At 36.9% G+C, this 12,356-nt stretch overlaps 1 protein-coding gene across 2 annotated transcripts in view; it reads right to left on the bottom strand.

Moving 5' to 3' along the window:
- The window catches only part of gnal2 (guanine nucleotide binding protein (G protein), alpha activating activity polypeptide, olfactory type 2), a 75,008-nt gene that overhangs the window by 33,991 nt on the left and 28,661 nt on the right, over positions 1-12,356 (bottom strand). For both annotated transcript variants that reach the window (XM_084731666.1, XM_084731667.1), the window contains exon 5: positions 2,802-2,899. In XM_084731666.1, the coding sequence (XP_084587792.1) occupies positions 2,802-2,899 (98 nt within the window). The remainder of the gene's footprint in view (positions 1-2,801; positions 2,900-12,356) is intronic.

Genomic DNA, 12,356 nt, shown 5'->3' with positions numbered 1-12,356 from the left:
TTTACAAACAGCTGACAAATCCGACTGACTCTACCTTAAACAAGTTTTAAGAGACCATTGCAAAAAATGTGTGCTTATATATATCATATAAGACATACAAGGGATAATGTACAGTAAGTGGGTCATTATTGCAAAATAAACCCCGACAGGCAGATGCAGGACTTGCAATCTGAATATTATATCATAGAATTTATTATTCCGCTTATCACACAACTGCCTACTAAAAACAAACAAACAAAAAAATCATTCATTTGGCGCAAAATATAATTTAAAAATTATTTTATTGCTCTTTAAGAGTCTATGATGAGATGTATGTCTTTAGCAACTGTCTGTTATTCAGAAATAACAGACCTTCAAGTGCCATAACTGACCAATCAGAATTGAGTATTTAACAAAGCCATGTAGTAAATTCTGTATATTTTGTATAAAGAAAACCAGCCAATATATCTATATCATAATTTCTTTACTCCCTAATATCAGTACCGACAGTGGCCTCAAAAATCCAGTATCAGTTGTGTCCTAGTTTCTACTCAACAATGAGATTTCAAAATAAATTGCAAATGTTTAAACAGTTCTCCTTTCCCAAAAAAGCATGGCAGGTATTGAGAAGCTTTAGCCTTTCTATCGTTGAAAGCAAATTCAAGATTTTTAATTTTGTGAATGTAATTTTCTTTTAAATTTAAACACACTTTCCTACACACAAGGAATAGCACTTTATCAACAAAACACAATTATCACACAACCAAACTGCCATTCCAGTAGGAAAAACCTCTGACATATAGACTAATGTAAGAGCCACCACACTAGGACTGCATGGTTATTAACCATATCACCATGAAATCACAGTTTTTACATATGTACCAAATGAAGCTCTAACTTATTATTTTTTAGCTCCTTTACACAGACCAGTAAAATAAATTTGTCAGCTTCATGATGATTTATTGGACAAACATACAACTGCTCACCAGCTACTAACCAATCATGAGCAGCAAAGATGGCCAGAGAGACAGTGATGAGAGGACAGCAAGAAGTACAAGAGAGACAAGCAACCAAATAGAGAAAGAAGGTGAATGATACTGAATAGAATGAGAACAGAAGCAGGGAAAACAATTGACACATAAAATAAACAATTAAGCATCAGTCATTCAGCAGTATTTTGGATTTGGAAGAACAGACATACCATAACTATCCAAAGAAACTGCTGGCTACTTAAAAGTTAAGAAGAGAAAGGCAAGAGACTAAGCTCAAAACTAACACACGCACTATTACACCAGAAAAGTCCCATATAAACCAGTACCACTCAATTTAAATAGTGTATGCTTTTCTCTGCCTTCATTTTACTCTGTTAATGTTTACTTGTGTCACAGGACAGCTGTATTTGCTGTGCATTTACAGAGTTCAGAAGGAAGATTTTAAATGTTTATGACACCACAATATTATGTGGTATCACTATGATACTGGAATATTGACTAAAAACAAACACAAGATGCTTTTTTACATATTGTGCGGTCGTACTGCACACACACGCTGACTGACTCAGAGCAGCAAAGACAAACACAGGCCTTGGACTGTAACAGCTCCACCTTACAGATTCATGTGACTCTCCAACCATCACCTGACTATCTCTCTCCTTTCTATGGAAGCTGCTTTCAGGCAGGGGCAACCAGAGAAGACTTGACCCCAAGTCAAATTTATGTTCAAGGAACGGAAGATATTCAGGAAGAGAGTACAGAGACTGTTTGTCTACGTGCTATAACATCTTTAAAACCTCTCAACACTACACCCATGTAGCCCAGTGCGCTCACAGTTCGCTGACAACAAGACAATATCCCCAGTCACTGATAAAGAGTGCCTTTGACCGAACCCTGAGAGATAAACGCAGCCAACCTTTGGGATGGGAGGGGACAACTTCCAGAGACTGTACCATGAACATGTCCGCATATTTACATGTGAATCCAGAGGTGAGTCAGAGAGGAAGCAGAAGGAGAGCACTGTAACCAGTGAGTTACTTTGCATATCCAAACTTCCTTTTACAGGCAAGAGAGGGGCCCTCCACTGTGTCCAACCAGCACCCTAAGGTGGCCCGTGGTACTATAGGAGCTGTCCAAACAATCTGGGACACCGTGCAAAGAGGCATCAGTTTGTGCGCCTTGCCACATTGAAGTTATCAGTATTTCCTAACAACAGTATCTGCAGTACAATTGTATTCGGAAAAACTACACACAGATAGTAGCCGAAATCAAATCATGACCCACATAGCTTTTGTCAGCCTTGGAGACACTGAAATTTAGTCTGTTAACCTCCACAGGTAGGTTGAGACCATCACCAACAATGAAATGAGAAAAAGCAACTTTAACTACAGCATTACTTTTTACACATGTAAATAGACAAATCAGTACTATATTCCAAAGAATTCAACAGGGCATTTTAATACAGGCCACCTCAGACTTTGCATATTGCCATGGTGAAACATGATGAGATATATGTATAATTTTCCAAAGGACGAATACAACTGCTGCTTGCCTTGCCACACCCAGAGTAAATATATGTCAGCTAGATTCATATATGACATGACACCAGCACACACCACAAAGCTTTCACGACAAACATGGACAAAGCAGGGACGTGACAACAATTTACAGGCCGTAAAAAACATAACGCTCACTCGTTCTCACTTTATTATAGCTGCACGAATAGCTAATTCCATAATGTACGTAGTTATAAACCATCTTCTGTAAATCTGCAAGTATCCAAAGCTCATGCAAACATACCACAAAATGTCTTTAAATGTTTGAACTCACTATTGTGCACAGTCGATGAGCTGGTACTCATTGGACCTCTCAAAGCACGCCTTCACTCCTTCATCATCCCACAGCTTCTTTGCGTGATCAAAGAACTCCTGAAAGAAAGAAAAACAAACATTGGGAAATAGGCAACAACATACAACATAAATAACAGACTAAAAAACTTGAGTACAGTGTCATGATGGGAGGGTCAGAGGGCTTGAATTCAATCATACCGATACTGTTGTAAATAAAGGTGCAATGATAAGTCGATTAGTTGACTGAAAGAGAATTAGTTGATAACTACTATGACAATCAATGAATCGTTTCAGTCATTTTTCAAGAAAAAACATCAAACATTTGCTGGTTCCCGTTTCTTAAATGTAAGAATTTGCTGCTTTTCTTTGACATTTGGGTTTCGGATTGATGGTTGAACAAAAGAAGCAATCTGAAAATAACACTTTGGGCTCTGGGAAATTGTGATGAGCATTTTTCATAATTTTCTGACATTTTATGAATGAGCTGATAATGAAAAAAAAAGTTAGCTAGCTGAAGCACACTGCACAAGGTAAACCCACCTAAAGTTACTTTATGAACAGCCTTTGTGAACTCATTGAAATTATGACAGGATCCTTTCCAGAGTGTTACAGTCTTGCCTATTTAATTGCCAATATCTATGTCTGTGTCACATTTAGTATGTAGGAAATACAACAAAGTATAGGTAAGTATGTCGTGTTCAGTAACTTAAACCTTTTACTATGACCAAACTTGCAAACATTTGGAAAATGTGACTTAAAAATGTCGAAACTCGTGCTGCCATGACAACAGGACAGCTAAATAAACTAAATGGAAAACTATACTGCCCATTCTGTATATACAATTATCCAGAGAAAACTAATTGGTCACATACCCTTCTTAAGCTACACAAAGTAACACACTTGCGGTTAAAGACACACATCTGCACAGCACAACCACTGTCTTAATGTTCTTCATCACAGAGCTGTTTAATTAGAGCAGCTGCCTTGCTCGTGGGCAGTTCATGTGCAGCATCAAAGAGAGTAGTTAGAATAGCTTATTGAATTATTAGTGCTTAACTTTACTTAAAGGTATACTGTGCAAATCTTCCTTTAAAAACAATATAGACTCACATAAACGTAATCCCTTTCAATCATAACTTATGACCCAACAAAAATAAGTGGTGGCTGTAACTGCCCTCAGACTATATTTCCTTATTTGGCTTTACCGGCCCAAAATGTCCAGTTAACTTTCTGGTTAACTGATTCTACCTTTAAAGACACAGTTCAATTTCATTTAGCAAAATACAGTTTTTTAAATGTGACTTTCATGTCTGTACACAATACAGTCAATACATATGGAGGTAGAGTATGGATGTGTGTAGCCTAGCTTAACATTCAGACTAGAATCAAGGGGAAACAGCTAGCCTGGTCTGTTCCTAAAAAATATGACTACCAACACACGCTGTAACTATTTCACCAACAGTCAGGCAGATTGAGCTTCCCAGAGTCTTGTTGTCAAAATGAGGTTGCTAGGTTTGGTACCACTGAGCCTGTATAGGAAATTATACGAAAACTGTGCTACAGATCCCATCTAGTAACCTGCGTTGTGGCCAGAGATGCTACAAAAACATGCTGGTGGATGTGAATAAATAACCTGTTGTTTGCTGTTGGTAAAGTGGTCCTTTAAAATGTGCAAGTCATTTTAATTGTACAATTTTAAAAAGTAAAAGTACAATTACATGTGCTAAAATCTACTCAAGTACAAATTAGCACTTGCAAAGATGACAGTGACTCAGTTACAACTTTCTTTATTTTAACACCTTCTCATATATTCTCTTTCTAAGGAAAAGAGGGTCACATCAAACAAACATAATGTCCATCCCATTATGCAATAGCCACATAATTGTAGGCCACTGTGAAAAAAGTATGTCAACACAGCACTGTATCAGGAATGTGTGAAAGTCAGTAAATTTTAGATTTAAAAAAGTCCTAGAAACAGCTTGCATACAGCAGAGCTACAAACAATTGTATGATTAATTGATTGAAAGAAAATTAGGCTCCAATTGTACAGTTTATTGATTAACCGTTTCAGTCATTTTTCAAGCAAAAACATCAAACATTTGCGAGTTCCAGCTTGTTAAATGTGGGTATTTGCTGTTTTTCTTTGTCATTTATAATAGTAAATGAAGAGTCTTTGGACTGTATGTTGGACAAAAGAAGCAATCTGAAGATGTTGCTTTGGGCTCTGTGATGAGCATTTTTGACATTTTATAGACTTAACAATTAATTGTAAAAATAATCAGCAGATTAATAGGTAATAAAATCAATTATTAGTTGCAGGCCTAGTATAAAGTATTAAGGATAAAGTTACACATTTACAATTAGTTACTATACACCTCTCTTCATGGTAGTACAGGGAGGTGATTTGAGTTCTCATTCACTTCCTCGACAGGTTTATCCAACAGTTCCTGAATTTAAACTCATGACTTTCTAGTCACAAGCTCTCTTCTCTAAACTGTAAGCTAAAGCAACAATGGTGGTGCACTCAGGTGCTATAACTTCACTGTGATCAAATTCAAATTGCTAGAGAAAATCAGAAACAGTCAATTACATCTCGTAAGATGTACAAATATAACCAGTACTCCATAGACATGATGCTGTAACTGACTGTACATAGTCTCAGTGGGAGCATTATGAGGGGAACTCATCTTATCAATGACTTTGAGACATTTCCCAGGACTCTCTGCCCTAAACAAAGATGATTGGGCTAATATCCCTGGTTGCCTCCTGTGCACATGTCTTTCAGATGGACTCCTCCTCTAGCCTGGAACTACCACATGACTCTGTGCACTCAGCACTGGCTCTGCGCTCCGACTGGGGAGAGAGGGTGAAAGTAGCCCCGAACCAGAGGGAGAGAGGGAGAAGGAGCCTGATAAATGATCACATGCTCCGGGAGATCTCCTCTCGGCAGATCCGGTGATTAAGTTCAACATGGAGGAAATTCACTGATCCAGTCGGCAAACGTCTTACAGAGAGATACATAAACATTTTGTTTACTTTTTTGTGTTACAGATGAATATAGACACACACTTCAGGCACAGATCAGGAAGAACCTTGACAGTGATGCATCATCTTAGCTGTGTTTAAAGGGACAATTCGCCCCAAAATCAAAAATACATATTTTTCTTCTGGCTTATCATGCTATTTACCCATCTAGACTTTTTTTGATGTGAGTTGTCGAGTTTTGGAGATATCGGCTGTGGAGATGTATGTCTTCTCCGGAATATAATGGAACTAGAGGACACTCAGCTTGTGGCACTCAAAGTACCAAAAAATGCATTAGAAAAACTCAACACCAATGTCTCTTTCATGAAAAAATACCCAATTACTCACGATAATCCACAGAACGTGTTGTGAGCAGTTTCGTGTAAAAACTATTTTCTTTCTATGATAGATTTGTCATGATACCACACTTTAAACATAGTACAAGCATTTAAAAACCAATACTCGATACCTCTTTCGATGCCACACCAAAAACCTTAAAAAGTCCTAGACACACACGTTACTATTGTTACAGCTGATATTTCCAAAACTCGGCAACTTAAAATGTAACATATGTATTTTTGATTTTGAGGTGAACTGTCCCTTTAATCTCAGCGGTCTAATATCTTTACTGGAACCTCCTATACTCCACATTGACTGCACAGCATATACCACCATGGGTATATGGATGGAAAACAGCAGTATAGGCCAGAGGATATTATGTTATATTATATTATATTATTTTGAGGTGAACTGTCCCTTTCAGCGTGGTTCAAATACACATTATGCATATAAAAATACTTGCCATTTTTTTCATAATAGATTAATTGATTTCAGTGATTTTTTTAAGAATAAAAAGTCAAAATTCTCTTGTTTTTAGCTTCTGGTTTCTTAACTCCTCTATGACAACAAACTGAATATCTCTGGCTTGTGAACAAAACAAGACATTTCAGGAAATCACCTTGGGCTTTGGGAAACATTTTTGACCATTTTATGGGCCAAACGGCTAATTAATTGATCGAAAAAAAAATGTTAATTGGAACACTGGACTCCATACGTGTAACAACAAAAAAAAAACATAAAGACGATAAGGCTCTGGCACAGCACACAGGAGGAAATTTAGAATATGGGCTTTTCGGTGGCTAAAAGAAAGAACAAAAACATAAAATTATTTCTCAGACGTCATTTCAGATTAAGTACCACAAACTTTAGTCCTAAAACAAAAAATGATGGAGCAGCAACTTGTCCCTAAAAGTAAAAAATATGCTGCAAAGAACAAAATTTAAATACACGATGACCAAATCCAGTAAATGTGACCTTTTTCTGATCTATTTAGTAGTATATGCCAGTAAACAAACAAAACAAGACATTTGAGAATGTCACCTGGCATTGGGAAACACTGATCGACATTGTTCACCATTTTCTGACAATTCATGGCCCAATCAATTAACCAATTAATCAAGAAAATAAGTGACGCATTAACCGACAACCAAAATAATTGTTACTTGCAGTCCTAAATTAACCCACCATCTTTCATTTTACAAGCATGGTCCAGATTTTCTGTAATGTAGCATTTACCTGTTCAACCAAACAAAGAAAATGGGGGCATATTTGCTGTCTTGCCTGTATTTGGTTACAGTCAATCTTTAACACCCAGCTCAACTAATATCAATAAGATCCAACAATGCTGATTACATTCTTGTGCTATTAGTTCTGCAGGTCTCAAATTTTTACCCCAGCAGACATTGAGGGGCTCGAAAACTTAAAAAAAAAAAAAAAGAAAAAAAAAAGAGGCTAGACGAAGCTAGTAGCGAGGGTTGGGACTGGATGGAGGGAAGATTGGGCGCGCGGGAGGGGGGGGTGGTTCGAGTATGGTCCTCAGGGCTCTTTTCCACAGAGGCGTGTGACACTGGGCCTTTGAATAAATGCAGTGTGTGCTGCAGTGCCCTACAGAGGAACTGATAACACAGAATGAGACCAGGAGGGAATTTGCTTTAACACAAGCTTTTTTAACTCTTTCCTATGCTCTTCCCAGTCCACTCCCCACTTCCATCACCACCAGCCGTGAGATGCTGATTCTGTAGTGGCTCTGCTAGGACGAATGATCAGTTTCAATGTTAATCAAGTTGAGTGCAATCATATAGGTCAGGTCTGATGCAGATGAACAAAATAGCTTAAAGCTTAGCTTATTTGACTTAGTAAAACAAAGTTGTGGAGCAAATGGCTTGCATCTTCTGTTGTGAGGGGACACCAGAATTCCTTTGGGGGGGGGGGGGTTCAAGGAGACCTTTGGCCTCGGAGCAAAATGTACAGCAACGTCCGCTAACCTCAAATCCCTCTATACATAGACAGCCAGACAAGCAGCTGGCTCCTCAGTAAACCATCATCACCACATTTATTGGATTTGAATAGAATATCTGTGTTAGATAACAGTCAGCCAGCACAGAGAGACCTGACTTTCATGGGTTACCTCAGTTAAAGAGTACAGACAAATTTAGCTAAAAAAGAGAGCAAAAGCAAAAGCAGAGAGGGAGCCACTGTTCGAGACTGTTCATCTTTCATAATGTGGCTCCAAAACGGAGCAGCCCTCCGTGCCAGCCTTTGCCCCACATCGCCAATCCTCAAGTAATCAATTAAAGGGACACAACAAACTTGTAGGACTGAAGCTGTTCATCACGAGGAAATCACCAAGAAGCTAACAACAGGGGAACGCTACAGAGGTGTCACCCTTCACAGTGGGAGTGAAGAACAAAAGCTGCACAAAGCAGGTTACATTCCTTAATTGAAAGTCAGAATTATTGGTTGGCCTGTAAACAGACTAGAACTGCAATGATGAGTCAATTTTTGAGAAAAAGTTTCCACATTCTCTGATTTATTGTATAAAAACATTTTCTGATTTCTTTACTCATCTATGACAGTAAACTGAATATCTTTTGGTTATGGACATAACAAGACATTTGAGGATGTCACCTTGGTCTCTGGGAAACGGTGATCAACACTGTTCACCATTTCCGGATATTTTATAGATTAAACAACTAGGGGTGGGCAATAAGGCCCTAAAATAATATCACAATATTTCAGGATATACTGTGATAAAGATATTCTTGACAAAATAGTGATAAATACTTTTGATTAAGAACTCAACAATAGCTGTTGAGCTCTCCTCTCAGGATTTTTGGCACTCCTGTTACTCACCCAACTACTTCTGTTTGAGGTGGTGAATTCAGTTTGTTGTATTGCTCCTTTTTGTTGTTATAGTCCAGTTGAACTTCTTACAGATTACAATGGTTTGTTTTACATCTGGTCTTTTGTAACCAAACCACTTCCACACTACTGACATTGCTCCCCTTTTTGGAACTAACTACTCCAATGTGATATTGCCATCATCATGAATTTGAAATACTGCCATTATTGCAGTATAATTTTTTTTATCATAAAAAATCTTATCATGAACAATACGATAAGGCAGACCCCTACAAACAACTAATTTAATTATCACAAAAATCACAGATCAACCAATAATGAAAGTTTTGTCGCTAGAGGTCTTTCTCACATTTAAACAATAATAAAAGACGTAGTTTGGTGACATCATGAAGTTGTGTGGGATCATGGGTGTTCGTTCTTCACTTAAACCACCACTGTAGATGAAAATCTATCTGACATGACTCAGAAATCATGTTCATGGATGAGTCATGTCGACTTCCTTCCTCACTCTCTACTGTACTGGACCTATCTCATGTTATCGCAATGGCTAGTAGGAAACTTGCTGATACCTAGAATAAATTACGTGTCTCTTTGGATTTGAACATTGTTTGGGGAAACATTTGGGATAATATGAGAAGGGATGCAACTAAGATTATTTTCATTGTCGATTTTCTCAATGAATCGATTAGTTGTTAAATGTCCGAAAATGATGAAAAAGATGACATCCTCAAATATTTTGTTTTGTCCACAACCCAAAAATATTTGGTTTACTGTCATAGAGGAGCTAAAGAAAACAGAAAATATTCACATTTAAGAAGCTGAACTTAACTTAAGAGATTTTTTTCTTTTTTCCTTAACAAAATGACTCAAACTGGCCAAAATAGCTAACAATTATTTAATAGTTGACAGCAAAGTTTGCAAATTGTAAACATTTCCGTAATTGATCATTGGTAACATTAACACTCAATTAATTGATGAATTGTCATTTTAAAAAAACCTTTAAAACTTTGCTTACACCAAACAATACAAAATGTTTCATACCCCCCTAAATCAATGCTTTATTTCCACAGCAATGTATTGCATATTCTCTAACAGCATTACAGTCTGTGAAACGTATAAAGACATAAAGACCTACAGATTAAACACATACACTCGAATATCAGATATCATCCCGAGTGTGCTCATAAAAATAATCTGTTATATTTCAGATCTTTACTTGATAGTAGTTGATCAATCCAATTCTTAACAAAGAGTAATCGATCATCCATTAATTGGTATCATCCCTAGTAATTGATTAATCAATTAATTGTTGCAGCTCTAAAAGTAAGTACACACCTGTACAAAGTGTAAACACATGTAGCTTTTTTAGACATTTTCATTTCAGAGATGTAATATATTGTAACTTTAAATAAAGTCAAAAACTCACTGACAGTGGCTGATGTGCACAGAGTAAGAATTAAACCATTCATCATCAGTACAGTAATACTGCACCATAACACAAAAATAGACCCGTTCAACAATGGGTGGGGCTGGGCATGATATGAAGCTCACCATCCACAATGGACTGCAATTCATATCCTGAAGAAAAAACTTTTGTGGCCCTAATCCTTGTCTTTCTGTTGAGAGTGCGTATAAATAACATTAACAGGTATCAAATGCTCCTCAGTGGTTACAGTGACCTGCTTGTTTTAGCATCAAATGGACAGGATTACCTTGTAGGCTTTAACATGTCTGATGGAGAGAAAGCTACATGGTGCAAAAACAGGGGCTGTGGCTCATTTGAATTTTGCTCCATTTCAGTCGGCAGACACTGTCGGGTGGCTAGCAAAGTTACCACAGTGGCATTTGTTTCCATTTGCATAGATGACCGTTTGTATCAGTGCTTTCTTTTCCATGGCCCTACTGTTATCCCAAGCTACTGTAGGGAAAGATTTGACAAAAAAGGACACTTTGATGATAAAGAGTACAGACAAACAACACTAATCCAGATGACTTACATGTACGACAAAGAGAAACTGTTGTTTGGCTCATTATGGTTCAGAAAGATTATAATCTGTTGTTTGGCACCTTCAATACCGGTTTCCTGTCATGAAGGTGCTTGCTAAGAAATATTCATCACAAGTCTTTTATGTAAAAAAAAAAAAAATACTGTAAGTGTAGCTCACATTTTAGGTGCTATTTTGTTGTTCGGAGGCATATATATAGATTCTTAATCATGATTAAAGCTGCAACAATTGTGCTAGTTGATTTATCAATTTATAGATCTCAAGAAAATTAATTGCTATTGCTATTTTGACATCAGTAAAATTTGTTACCTGAGTTTTTAGTAGGGACAGTATTGGTTTCAATAACCTTAGAATTTAGCCAAAATTTGTTTTTATTTCCTTGGTAATCTTTTAATCGTTTCAGTTATTTTTCACGCATAAATGCCAAACAAACGCCCGGGTTCCAGCCTCCTAATAAGGAATTACTGCTTTTCTTTGTCATTTATTAAAGTAAATAGATCTTTGATCTTTGATCTTAGAGACTTTGGGTTTGAGACAGTTGTTTGGACAAAAGAAGCAATTTGAAGACATCTCTTTGCACTCTGGGATATTGTGATGAGCATTTTTTCAAACTTTTTGCCATTTTACTGCCTACACAATTAATTGTAAGATAATCTGCAGATTAATCAATAATGAAAATAAGCGTCATTTGCAATCCTATTCATGATCTATCTGTACCATCACCAGCCAAATAAAGATCATGTGACTTCACATGTAAAACATCAACAGTAAATGAAATTATTTTATGTCAGCATATAAAAACCATAAAGGAAGAAATCCATCCAATAATCACTTATAAAAGATACAAACCAACAACACCAAAAGTACCTTCAAAAGTAAATGATAAAATGCAGTCATAGGTCTGTTGCTTCTCATCTTCTTATTTGACTATTTGACTAAACAGACGCAGCAATAACACCACGACATTGTTCTCTCTCAGGCCTGTTTTTATCAACTGGAAAAACTAAGTATGCGATTACATCAAATTACAACACCCCATAAACTTATATAATTTGATAAAGAAGGTAGAGAATGTTTGTTGAATGTTTGTTTGCAATGTTTGTGCATCAAATACAGACGAGACTCTACAGAAAAGTTTTTAATCAATATGTCCGAATAAGTGAAGGCATGATCAACCTGAAGAGTGCCTGAAGAATTTTTCCTTTCTCTCACTTAAGTACAGAGACACATTGATGAAATTGGTTTCAAATAATTCTAGCGAGTTGCAGCCAATAAAAGCAAGCTTAATGATTCATCTCTTTAGT

The sequence above is a fragment of the Lutjanus erythropterus genome, chromosome 12, assembly GCF_056507025.1.
Source record: "Lutjanus erythropterus isolate fLutEry1 chromosome 12, fLutEry1.hap2, whole genome shotgun sequence".
NCBI lineage: Eukaryota > Metazoa > Chordata > Actinopteri > Lutjaniformes > Lutjanidae > Lutjanus > Lutjanus erythropterus.
Note: the sequence above shows the minus strand (reverse complement) of the source record. Positions and strands in the feature narration are given on the sequence as shown.